The following is a 12,836-nucleotide window of genomic DNA, read 5'->3' as shown; positions in this document are numbered from 1 at the left end:
TCGAACCAAACCCAGGTCCTCTGGGAACAATAATGCTCTAAATTGTTTAGCCTTTTTTAGCCCAGTGGGTTTCAGCTGTGGGGTCTAGGAAACCCTTTAACAGTAGTCAGTCAAGACACTACAGTTCATAATAGTAGCAAAGTTACAGTTAGGAAGTAGCAGTGAAAACAAGTTTATATTTTGGGTCTCTCACAACATGGGCTGACTCCAAATAAGAGAGGGTGGAAGCACTAGGAAGGCTGACAGCCCCTGGGCTAGACCAGAGGGGACGGTCAGAGAAGGGGCATCGCTAGTAACTGCGGAAGCATAGAGCACGCCAGAGGTTTACTGAGCCACAGACTCGAGCTCACTGACTTTCCGACAGGAAAAGACCCGCTCCCCTGCTCCGCAGTTCTTAGTAGTCGAGAATGCTGTATTTACCAACTGTTCATTCGTCACTGCTAGCCCAGACTTTGATTTGTTCCTTGTCTTTGAGGCACATTTATTGTAAGAAGAATTGTAAGACGATGCTAATAATTTCAGTTAATAATAACCAATGTTTTGATTTCAGTTAAAGTGCTTTTGTTGAGCATTTATTGGGCTCTAAGCTTTCACTAGTTTATTAGGGATAGGTTTGTGAGGAGTTTTATGTATTTTCTTGGAATGGGGTCTCGCCTTGACTTGCTGTGTAGATTAGGCTGGTCTTAAACTCAGAGACATCCCTGAGTGCTAGTATTAAAAGGACGCACCACCATGCCTGGCGAGAACTTAGACAGGTGTAGTCACGAGATGTCAGGGAGACTGAGGAAGCAGAAGCATATCCTGAGCCCTGCAGTTGCTGGCTTTGGCTTGTGACAGAAGGTGGCAATATTTTTTCAAGTTCCAAGTTTGCTTTAGAGAGTATTTATTTATGCTAAACCTGCAGTTGATGATGCTGGGTTGTCGTCAGGAGAGCGGAGCCACTACTGTGGGCTGTTCTCTTTTGACAGTTCGCCAATAACGGTCATGAATGACCCTCTGACTTTTTAAGCTGGAGAGAATAATTAGTTCTAAGGCCCTCTACTATCTCCTGCTCTATCCAGCAAGCGTTTTATAGATCATTAACTGCACTTGCTTAAAACCTTGGTGCCCAGGTTAGTGTTTGTTTTGGAGTCTTAGCCGGGCTTTGCTGAGGCATTTCTTCATTCTTGCCGTGTGAGTGCTGGGTACGGGCTGGGCTGCACACTTCACTCCTGTAAAGACCGCAGTGCCCACTGGCGGCTGAGGTCACATTAGAACCTGTGCCCAATGCGAATTGAGCAGGAAAAGGTTGAGAGTGGTCGGAGCGGGAACAGTAATTCTCTTCTGTTACTTCCCCTTGTAGAGTGGCTGACACTGGCTCATTGCTAGCAGACGGGCTGCCGGTACTGCTCGTTAGTTGTAGGAATGTTTGTTCGAGTGGAGAAGGGTGCACTGTGTCCTTGTTGCGTGTGAGTCTGAAGACACAGGAAGTGCACTTTCCCGCACGTTTGAACTGGTTGGCGGTGTGGGCTCCATCGTCCTGACTTTCTTGTGTTCGCTAGGTGTGCTTAAGAAACAACCCTCTGTATCATGCCGGAGCAGTTGCCTTTTCAATCAGTGCTGGGATTCCCAAAGTCGGTGTCCTAATGGAGTCGGTCTGGAATATGAATGACAGCTGTAGATTCCAGCTTCGCTCTCCAGAGAGTCTGAAAAGCCTGGAAAAGGCCAGCAAAGCCAGTGAGACCAAGTGAGTACTGGCCTCAGCTAGCACCTCAGCTCCTCTGTGTGTGAACTCGCTCACCAGCCACAGTCCCCAGTGAAGCCACGGTGACTCGCTCTTTCGTTTCGTACTGTGCTTTACAGTTTTCTTTAAAATGTTTGATTTTATGGGTATAAGTGGTTTGCTTGCTGTGTGTGCTAGAAGCCAGTCATAGTCCTTTGGAAGAGAAATAAGTTCTCTCTTAAAAAAAAATTATTGGATATTCTCTGTATTTACATTTCAAATGTTATCTACCCCTCCGCCCAAAATAAGTTCTCTTACTGAACTGACCACCTCTGCAGGCATGGTAATAGTCCTGATGGGGGTCAGAGTGACAAGGGAATGAACCGTCCTGAGGCCTCGTGTTGTTTGTCCCCGAGACGGTTCGTCCGTGACATCGCTGTAACTGGAAAAGTGTTCTCTCTTTGCTAACTTTGGGGTGCACAGGTGTCTGAAGTCCTGAAGGTTGTGCGCTTCTTACCCAAACTGATGTGACGACTATACATTTGTTAACTCTGACTGCTGTTTTTCCTGATGCTAAAGTGCAAGCTGAAGCTCAGAAGCCCAGAGATTTGTCAGCAAGTTAAAAATAAACCTGCTGGGAATTTCATTGAATGCCTTTAATCCCAGCACTCTGGAGGCAGAGGCACGCCAATCTCCTTTAAACTCCAGGCCAGCCTGGGCTACAGAATGAGATCCAGGCCAGCCTGGGCTACACAGAGGATCTTTGTCTCTAAAAGAACGCAAAACCCTGTAACACCAACCAGCATCTAAGATTTTATAGTTTTAGTGCCTTTTTTTTCCTTTAAAATTTTTTTATGTGATAAAATAGTTTTAAAATGTTTGTGAGCAACTAAGTGGTTGTGTCTCGAAATAACTGTGCTTTATTTTATATAAGTGTGCGCAGCCTCTTGAACTCATGGGGCTGTGGTTTCGGCTGCATCTCCTGAGGAGTGTCTGCGCTGCCACCTTGAGTTTGGAGAGCTTCGTTTACTGCATTGTCTTATTACATGGAACTGTTGCCATAAAATACATCTGATGTTTAAAACTTATATCCATTTAATAAGGATTTTTCCCTCTTTTGTAAACTTGTTTCAATAAGTGGTTTGAAAGTCTCTTGTTTTGTTGCCTGGTTCTAAGGAGAGCACTCTGCTCTTCTCATCTTAGACCCGAGAGTAAGCAGGAGCCCGTGAAGACAGAGATGGGCCCGCCACCGTCGCCAGCGTCCACCTGCAGCGATGCGTCCTCAATTGCCAGCAGCGCATCCATGCCGTACAGTAAGCTCTGTCATTGTGCGTGACCGAGTGCGCACGCGCACAACAGCACTGTGTCTGACGAGCCAAGAGTAGCATTTACAAACTCTTTATAGAAGTTGTGTGTTCCCTGGGTGTCTTCTGGTTTTGTTTTTAGTACAGCTTTAAGTGGAAAGACAGTATATATGACAGTTATAGTTAATCATATATAAAAATTTTAAATGTCAGTGGAAACACACACACACACACACACACACACACACACACACACTACACAGAATATACATCACAGCTCCTTTGGAGATCCTTAACTACTTCGTGTATTAGTTATGACCTAATTTCAGCTTGTTCTTAGAATTCATAAACCCAGGTTTAGAACTGTGTCCTATTGATAGTCCCAGATTGAAACTACACAGTGCCTTTAAGAAGTACATGGAATATATTCCTTTTAAGTGTTGGCTCGTTTTAGTATTTATTTGTAAAAATATTAGTTGCGGAGAAAGCTTTGTTTACTGTGAGTATCTGAAGTAAGGAAGAGGTCTATGTTAGACCTCAGTTTAGGATGGGCGACTTGACGACTCTTGACTCCTTCACTACTGTCCTTACTGATGCTCCGACGGACTGTCAGGGTGCTTCATATTCTCCTTTTGATCTCAACATTGTGTTTTTAAGAGCGACGCCGATCGACTCCTGCTCCGAAGGAAGAGGAGAAGCTGAACGAAGAGCAGTGGTCCCTGCGGGACGTCGTGTTTGTGGAAGACGTTAAGAACGTCCCTGTGGGCAAGGTGCGTTCAGCCGATGGGAATCAGTCACTACCTCTTTCTTCAAGGCTGCCTTTAAATTGTCTCCTTTAGTCTGAGTTGAGATTCACATGGGTCTCTGCTGAGGTGAAGAGATGCTGTTGTGGTCTGTTAGGATCCTCCTGAGGACAGAGCTGAGAACAGGAACATAGTGGGACTTCAGTCTAGGTGACTGTTCTGAGGGGAGGTCCTTGGAGGCAGTCGAGTCCGTGAGGCTGGCTGTCTCAGTCGGCCTTCCGTGTAGATAACGTTGGAATTTTGTGAAGAAGTAGGCTTTAATGCCAGTGAAGGAAAGGGTTCCTAGTGAGAGCAAGCAAAGGGCAAAGAGTTCCTTCTGTTTCCTTTTTGTAGGCTGCCGGCAGAAGGTGGGGCCCAGATTTTCTCTTCCATTGACGTATTAAAAAATTGCTCACAGATGTACCCAGCCCCCTGCGTTTTAGCTAATTCCTAAAGTTTTCAACCTGACCACCTGGGATAGCCACCACGTGTACCTTAAGCAGTTTAATTTGTGCCAAGTTTAGATGTACAGAAAAGCTGGAGAGATGCATTACTATTTCTTTTTAAAAAATAAGATTATTTATATGTATGTGAGGTGTGTGTGCCCTTGAAAGAGTGTATACAGGTGTGTGTGCCTGTGCTGAATCCATGGTACTCGAGGACGCTTACTGTGTTACTTACACAGGCACTGGCCCTTTGGACTGCACTACCTTTTTTCTTTTTCCACTTTCTTCCAGGAAGCCAAGCAAATGGAAGCCATTTGCTTGGATGTCATTAATTAGCCCTTTTGTCCTTCAGTACATAATTTAACTCTCCCCACAGGTGTAGAGTATCTGCACAGTGAAGCTTTTCTGATTGCTTCTTTTGTAAAATATGATTTTTTTTCATTTGTACACAATGGAAAGAATAATAAATCAAGATCTGCAATTTATAAGGGGCTTATAAAACCTTTGGTTAACTGTAGTTTCACTTGGGAAAATTACGCTGCCTTAACCTCACAAATACTGAATAGAAGGAGGTGACATTCAGGTGTCCTGCTTCCAAGGCCTGTGCTTGTCTCCTGCATTGTTCAACTCATCTCCAGGGTGACAGCTGTGTGGCCACCAGCTGTGGTCTGGTAATCTGAGTTTATTAAATAAAATATTAATAGCGTCCATTTGTCCTCAGTAATGCTAATCCCATATGAAGAGCTTTGTGGCTGCCTAGGCCGCAGACCTGGGTGGATGCCAGGGTATTTTCTGTAATGTCATCCCTTTGGAGGTGGAGAAGGAAGGACCTAGAAATTATCCAAGGCCCCAGTCAGCTGCATGGTGAAGACCAATGTAGGACTCACGAAACCTGAAAAATAAGACTCGTTTATCAGATACTGCTGCTTAGACAGTAAAGACAGAAGATGAGAGGTTTCGTGGGTGGACCTAGTTTTGGGTCAGGGAAAGGTTTCACATTCATTGTGATTACTGGCTGTGTGATCATTACAGTCTTGATTTGTCGATATAAACAGCGAGGTTCTCTGCTTTTGCCCAGGTTGAATTTGCAGTGCTGTGTTCGTTGATACAAACTTACAAGGACTTAAGTGTCTTTAGTATTGGCAGCTGGACAGGCAGAATTTGCATGTTTTTATTCCAGCCTTTAAAAACATCTACCATTGTACCCGTCTCCAATTTCTAGGTGCTGAAGGTGGACGGTGCCTATGTAGCTGTAAAGTTTCCAGGCGCATCTAGTAACAGCAGCTGTCAGAGCAGCTCTGGTCCGGATGCTGACCCTTCTTCTCTCCTGCAGGACTGCAGGCTCCTTCGAATTGATGAGCTGCAGGTATTGACTTGGGAGTTGAGAATGTGGGCAAGCACTCACAGACTGTGACGGTGAGGGCAAAATCACTTTTGTTGTTGTGCAGGTTGTCAAAACTGGTGGCACCCCAAAAGTTCCCGACTGTTTTCAGAGGACTCCCAAGAAGCTTTGTATACCTGAGAAGACTGAAATCCTAGCAGTGAACGTGGACTCGAAAGGTAAGGCTCTGATAACTCTTTACAGTTACATCTTCTGCACCTGTGGACCTAGGAGGCAGTTGTTGGTGTGACAGTTTTTGCCCACCGTGCAACACAGCAGAGTGACTTGTGGCTGGACGGACTCATCACTGTTGGAGAGGTTCACGTTTGTTAAATGCTTGAACTATGTAACATTCTTTAATTTTTCTTTTCGTTAATGTGCACTTGAAAGGTGTCCATGCTGTCTTGAAGACGGGCACTTGGGTCCGGTACTGCATCTTTGATCTGGCTACAGGAAAAGCTGAACAAGAAAATAATTTTCCAACAAGCAGCGTTGCTTTTCTGGGCCAGAATGAGAGAAATGTAGCTATCTTCACTGCTGGACAGGCAAGAGGCTCATTTTTAAATCTTTTAAATTTATTTTTATACTTTCTGTAAAATCTGTCTTGGTTTATTCTTACCCCTTCATTTTCCTTCCTTCTTTCCTTCCTTCCTTCCTTCCTTCCTTCCTTCCTTCCTTCCTTCCTTCCTTCTTCCCTCCCTCCCTCCCTCCTTCCCTCCCTCTCTCCCTCTCTCCTTCCCTTTCTTTCTTTTTGGATGATGAGGGTCTCAAGCTTAGGCAGAACTTGAACTATTTTATTTTATCCTTCCAAGTACTAGAACCTGGGCATGCGTGGTCACACTAGGTTTGTGTAATTAATCAATTGTGACTTGGACTTGTCTTTCATCTGTTGTAGGAATCTCCTATTATTCTTCGAGATGGAAATGGTACTATCTACCCAATGGCCAAAGACTGCATGGGAGGAATAAGGGACCCTGACTGGCTCGATCTTCCACCCATTAGCAGTCTCGGGATGGGTGTACATTCTTTAATAAATCTTCCTGCCAATTCAACAATCAAAAAGAAAGCAGCCATTATCATCATGGCTGTAGAGGTAATCTAGCTTTTGAAATTACTCGGCATTTTAATTCAGAAGAAAATATTGACTTGATGAGAAAATTCATGAAAAAAAAATCATTTATTGTCCCTTCCTTACAAGAGCTAATAGTTTATTAATATAACAGAGGTAAGGAAAGTCAGTGATTATGGTATAACTTCGTCTCAAAGAGGCATCTGGATGTTGTTGGAACGGCACAGATTGAGATAGAGATCAGACTGGATCAGCTTGGGACCATGTAAGGGGAAAGAAGAGATCGAGAAGAGATCGCTGTCTGTGGCGCTAGGCGCCATCTGTGAGCCTCCTTAATGTTAGTTAGCAAGATGTATTAGCCACGAGGTGAGGCTTGTACTGGTCAGAAGTAGCACATAGTATGGCTGGGGAGGCCATACTTTTGTCTTTGCCTGAGACACCTAAATTTTATCTTAATACCAACAGAAGGATGTTGAGTCATGAATGACATTTTTTTTTTTAAAGATTAGTAATAGATGTTTAGCAAGTCGGATGAAGGCTATGTATAATCCAAGTCAGAAACAAAGCAAACTTGTATTCTTAGGAATGGGAAAGGGGACAGGACAGATTTGGTGGACTTGAAGGAAGTAGAATGGCAGTAATCAAGGGAGCGCTCTAAGCGGTCTGTTTGCCCTGGGGATTGTGGAGGAGAGAGACGTGGGGGATAACCGTGCTGTGGTCAGGGCCTGTGGCTGTACACGTGGAGCTGTCATGACTAAGCTTTCGTGCACTTTTAGCTGAAGTGGATTTGGGTTGTGATTTGGTTTCACAAATAGAGTCAGCAAATTTTAATTTGCTAAATGCAAGAGATCAAATTCAAGAAAAAAAGAACAAAAGATCTTGTGTTAATTATTAATTAAAAATTATCTATGTTCACACACATTTTCGTGTGTGTGTGTGTGTGTGTGTGTGTGTGTATGCATGTGCGTGTCCCAAGGTGCACATTTAGAGGTCAGCACTCACCTCTGTGGAGTTGGTTCTCTTTTTACTTGGGTTCTGGGGATGGAGCCAGAGTTGTCAGGATTCCAGAACAAAACACCTCTCACTGCTAGGCCATCTTGACAGCCAAAGGCTTGCAAGAATGAAGCTGCTATTTCTGGATCCTCTAAAGAAGTTTAGGAGGTAGCATAGGTGTTTGGATTTTAGATATGTGAAGGCAGTGGGAGATAAAAAGAAAAACAAACCTGAGCACTAAGAGCCAGATTCAGTGGCTTGAGGGTGACATGGGTAGAGCTGCAAATGTAATGCCCTGATATAGGGGTGCGCACTGAAGCTTCCTGAGCACCACGCCGACTGAGTCTCCCGTAGAGTTGCTGATGCCAACCAAGTGACTAGTACACAAAACAAGGAAACACGTGTTACCCATGTACTGTGACTGCTATGCTGTGTATCACAACATACTAATATCGCGTGGAGCCCACATACTGGGCTTCTGGTTTTGGGGGAGGCTTTGTCTTTTGCTTTAGAGCCTAAGTCTACCCAGAGTGTGCTTAATTCTACAGTGAAAACAGCCTTTTCCATGCGGACCAAGTCCTTTAAGATTTAGTTTGTCATATGAACAGTGACCCCTCGGGCTCCTTCCTCCCCATGAGTTTAGGCAGTTTTCTGGCAAGTTGTTAGGTGGTGTGCTTTTCCTCTTCCCTCTGTTTTCATACACAGCTGCTTGTTTCTAGTAAGGTACAAATAATGAGCTTGTTCAAAGGATAGTCTGTATGTATGAATATTTGTAAGCATGTGTGTTTGTGCAGCACGTGTGTTTGTGGTACCAGAGGAGACCAGAGCAGTGTGTCAGACCCCTGGGAACTAAGATTCTAGAGGACCATGGGTTCCGGGAGCCGAGTCTGAGTTCTTTGCAAAAATTCTGTGCGCTGTAGTTGCTGAGCCGCCCTCCCAGCAAGCGAAGCACTTTGGCTGTGAGAGGACAGCTGATGCTGCCCCCTTTGTGTCCCAGCGTTTTCATGGCTTCCCTACATCTGTCAGTCACCAGCATATCCATGATTGTGGTGGTGATGGAGGTGCAGGTGGAAGTCAGATCAAGTGTGGGAATCGATTCTCTTCTCCGTGTATGTGGGTTTGGGGATTTAGCTCAGGCAGTCTGGGCTGGTAGCAAGTGCTTTACCCCTTTACCTTCTCGTGGGTCCTGAAATGTAACTCCTGCATTTACATTTGCTGGTCAGTAAGTCTGGGATAAAGTATACATTCTTTGCTTACTTGGCTGACCGTGTTTCTAGAGTTGTAATTTGAAAGCTGAGTGACTCTCAGTGTGTCTGCATATAACAGGCAGCCATCTTTGCTTAGCTGTTTTGTGTATCAACTGCATTTTCATTTGCTGCAAGTTGAGGTGCTTTGGGATATTGAAAATATGCACTTATGTTCTACAGGAAGTTTTACTTCTGTTCTCCCCCGTACACTCTCCTGACGGAGGATAGGCGAGTTCATCTCCTTTGCCAGACCATTTGTGATCAGTTTCTACTTCTTGAAGATATGATTCTGTTACAGTGGACATGACGCATCTCTTTTTTTCTTTTTCTTCTTTTTTTACAAGATTTATTTCATGTATGTAGGTACAGTGCTGCTGTTTTCACACACACCAGAAGAGGGCGTCAGATCCCATTACAGGTGGTTGTGAGCCGCCATGTGGTTGCTGGGATTTGGACTCAGAACCTCTGGAAGAGCAGTCAGTGCTCTTAACCGCTGAGCCATCTCTCCATCCTGAGGCATTTCTGATATATGTAATTTTTGACATGTTTGGTGTTGAGTTTCATTGATGTGTTTTGCCCTCTTTTTTTCCGAGGACAGAAGCAAACTCTAATGCAGCACATTCTCAGATGTGACTATGAGGCCTGCCGACAGTACCTTGTGAATCTGGAGCAAGCAGTTGTTTTAGAGCAGAACCTACAGATGTTACAGACGTTCATCAGCCACAGATGTGACGGCAACCGGAACATCTTACATGCTTGTGTGTCCGTTTGCTTTCCAACTAGCAATAAAGAAACTAAAGAAGAAGAGGGTAAGATTGGGAACCATAACAAAGCCTTTAGGACAGGAAGACTCTTATAGTGAGCATGGATCCTTTTACTTCATTTTGTATAGTCTTGGAAGGTCTGACTTTTGTCTGTAAAAATATTTCTAAGGTTACATGTAGAAGCAGACAATAAGTTTGGTCTGTATTGATGCTAAATGAATTTAACTAATTTTATAAGTACAAATGACTGAACCGTTCATATCGTAACTCGCACGTGCATGTCTGTGGGCATTTGTACATTGGTGAGTGCAGGTGTGGAAGACCCAGAGGGTCCCTTGGATGGATCTGGACTTCAAACAGGCGGCTGGGAACCTTGCTCTGGTCCCCAGGAAGAGCATGTCCTTTATTGCTGAGGCATCCCTCTACCCCTCAAACATTTATTTTAATTTAAGTATATTTCTGTTTGCCTTAACATGTGCCAGTTCTAAGGAGGCCAGAGGCTTGTATCTCCTGGAGAGGGAGCTGTAGGTGGATGAGAGCAAACCTCATCTCTGCTTTGTTTGACGCAGGTTTGGTGTTTGGCCCTGGTTGCCCCAGGCTGGTCTTGAACCCACAAACACTCACCTACCTTAGCCTCCTGAGTGCTGGGATTAAAGGCTTGCGCCACCACCACCCTCTGACAGACAGTGCTCCTAATAACTGCGAGCTGCCTGTCTCTCTGGCCACTTCCAACCTGCAGTCCCCAACGAATTAACCGTAGGAAGGTGATATTTTAAGTCACTCAAATCAAGTTTTTGTTCCATTGTTTGGAATTTAGAAGGGAAAAAATGTTACTGGACAATAAATAAGGATTTTTTTTTTTTTTTTTTTTGAATTTTGCCATGGAGTTTTTTTATTGGTTAAATGAAGGAACAACTTTGTAATTATTTTTGAATTTTGCTGATGCTATTTGTAGATACTGCATTTTGAAATGTGATCTGTGGGTTTCATTTTTAATGTCATCAAAATCACTAGGGTTTGTTTATCAGTAGCATATAAACTAAGACTGATATTCTAATAACTGAGAGTATTTGCTTATTTTTACTTAATGGTTTCTGTGTTTGCGGGTTGTTGAGATGAGGCAGAATAAAGAAGCTAAGTGGTGGCCCTAGTGTAGACCGTCTACACCCTTGCAGCTCTCAGGAGAACGGCTGCTTTCCTGTCAGTTGTTTTCGCAGGTTCAATCTAGTTCTTTTCTTACCTTTCAGAAGCTGAGCGCTCAGAAAGAAACACATTTGCAGAGAGGCTTTCTGCAGTGGAGGCCATTGCAAATGCAATATCAGTTGTTTCAAGTAATGGCCCAGGTAATCGGGCTGGATCTTCAAGTAGTCGAAGGTAATGTGATTTTTACAAGGACACTTTAATTGGAGGAAAAAGTCCAAGTAGAGAAAGCAGTGTGTCTCTACTGTCCTGTGCATGACTTGGCGGGGTCTCTTTCATTTTGTTTTTGTCTCCTTGTAACACAGGGGCACTTTCTTACTGTTTAGAGTTCAACTCTAAACACTAGGATCTCTCACACTTGATAAGCAGGATCATTTGAACTCAGCTCAGACTTTATCTTACTCTTCTTAGGAAGCTTTTTTCTTTAGGTCCATTCCTCAGATGTCTTAGTGATCTGGGGAGACACTAAGGCTAGTGTGTATTTTGAATGCTTGATTTTCAGTTTTCTAGGTTTTCTGAGCTGTTGATGGATAGCCCTTCATATACCTACTTAATAACCTGTTTAGATTCCTTAGGTGTTTGGCTACATGATAAACATAGAGTTCAGTAGTTTACTGTAGAAAAAACCCAAGTTTAGATATCAGAGTCAGAGTTGCTGGTTATTGACAAAAGCTTGGTGAGAGCGCTGCTCACTGGGGTCATGTGACAGGTGGGAAGCCACTTCAAGTCATAACTCTCTTGGCCTGTTTTCTGCTACACACTCATCTCCCCCTTTCTAAATGTGGTTTTTGGTTATTTTTGTTTTTCCTCTTACATTGGTCTTAGGAAGGCTACCAGGTTTTTAGGTTCCTGAGCTCCAAAAGTAACACTTACCAAAAACTCTGGATGATCAAATTATAATTTTAAATAGTACAGACACTTTATGTATACTACACAGAATGAAAGTTATTACCAGCTTATTTATTTAGAAGTACATTAAGCAAAGTGTTGACTCCAAAAATGGAAAGCAACTTAAACTCTTCACGAAGAAATTAGTGTGAATTATCTCAGGTATTTCATTTCCTCAGGGGAATTGCAGGTGCCAGTCAATCACTTTGGACTCTTGGTACGGTTGGCCCAGTGCCAGCGCTGCCATCTTTTTCATATCAGGATTATTTTGAAGGCAAAGACTAAAAGGAGCTTCAAGCGTGGGCGAAGAGTTGCTCACAGAAATAAAGCGCAGAGTAAGCTCCTTTGAGGAAGTGCAGAAGATTCCACTGCAGTGCTCCCCAGTGCAGACTCCGGGCTGCACAGACGACAGCACAGGAGGCTCGCTGTCCACGCCGGGCAGTAGGACGCCCGCCCACAGACTGCTCCACTGACCGAAACCCACTACCTACCATGGGTTTTCTAGGCGAAGGCCCTTGCTGAGTGCAGGCTGGGAGTCCTGGGCTGAGCTCAGGACGGATGGCAGTCTCCCCGTTGACTGGAATTCTGTAATGACTTCAGATGATGCTGTGACTGCCGAGTTGGTTATGTGACTCAGTGGTGTCTGAGTACAGAGGGCAGATTAGTGGAGAGCGTGGTTGATGCATCTGGTTGCAGGTGTGTGTACTCTAGCGGTTGTTATCTGGAAGACACATGACCTTCACTTTTTTGTCACAGTGGTGTGTTTGAACATGACTGGACTCTAAGGCTTCTGTAGCATGGACATAGCGTGCTCACAGAGAGGAAAGTGCACCATTCCTGAGCTCTTCCATATTGTCAGAAAGCAGATGACTCCAGGCAAGCCTCCATGAAGAAGTGTCAAAACTCTGACTCTTAGCAGCCAAGGTGGCATCGCCTCAGTGTTGTCCTCCGTGGCTGAGGATCCAGGTGAATCCATGAATTGTGTACAGCATCTTGAAGATGAATTTTCTTTTTGTTTTTGTTTTTTTATTTTTTAAGAATCTGTATGAGGAGCTGGGCA

The 12,836-nt window shown here is 44.1% G+C and overlaps 1 protein-coding gene across 4 annotated transcripts in view; it reads left to right on the top strand.

The window, feature by feature from the left end:
- UBR5 (ubiquitin protein ligase E3 component n-recognin 5) overlaps window positions 1-12,836 on the top strand; it is a 97,088-nt gene that overhangs the window by 48,681 nt on the left and 35,571 nt on the right. For all 4 annotated transcript variants that reach the window (XM_080909467.1, XM_080909464.1, XM_080909466.1 and 1 more), the window contains exons 14-22: window positions 1,542-1,726; window positions 2,906-3,015; window positions 3,664-3,776; window positions 5,457-5,600; window positions 5,683-5,794; window positions 6,006-6,160; window positions 6,511-6,708; window positions 9,523-9,733; window positions 10,936-11,062. In XM_080909467.1, coding sequence (XP_080765593.1) covers window positions 1,542-1,726; window positions 2,906-3,015; window positions 3,664-3,776; window positions 5,457-5,600; window positions 5,683-5,794; window positions 6,006-6,160; window positions 6,511-6,708; window positions 9,523-9,733; window positions 10,936-11,062 — 1,355 coding nt within the window. The remainder of the gene's footprint in view (window positions 1-1,541; window positions 1,727-2,905; window positions 3,016-3,663; window positions 3,777-5,456; window positions 5,601-5,682; window positions 5,795-6,005; window positions 6,161-6,510; window positions 6,709-9,522; window positions 9,734-10,935; window positions 11,063-12,836) is intronic.

This window comes from Micromys minutus (assembly GCF_963924665.1).
Source record: "Micromys minutus genome assembly, chromosome: 33".
Taxonomy (NCBI): domain Eukaryota; kingdom Metazoa; phylum Chordata; class Mammalia; order Rodentia; family Muridae; genus Micromys; species Micromys minutus.
This window is presented reverse-complemented; position numbering and strand designations above follow the sequence as displayed.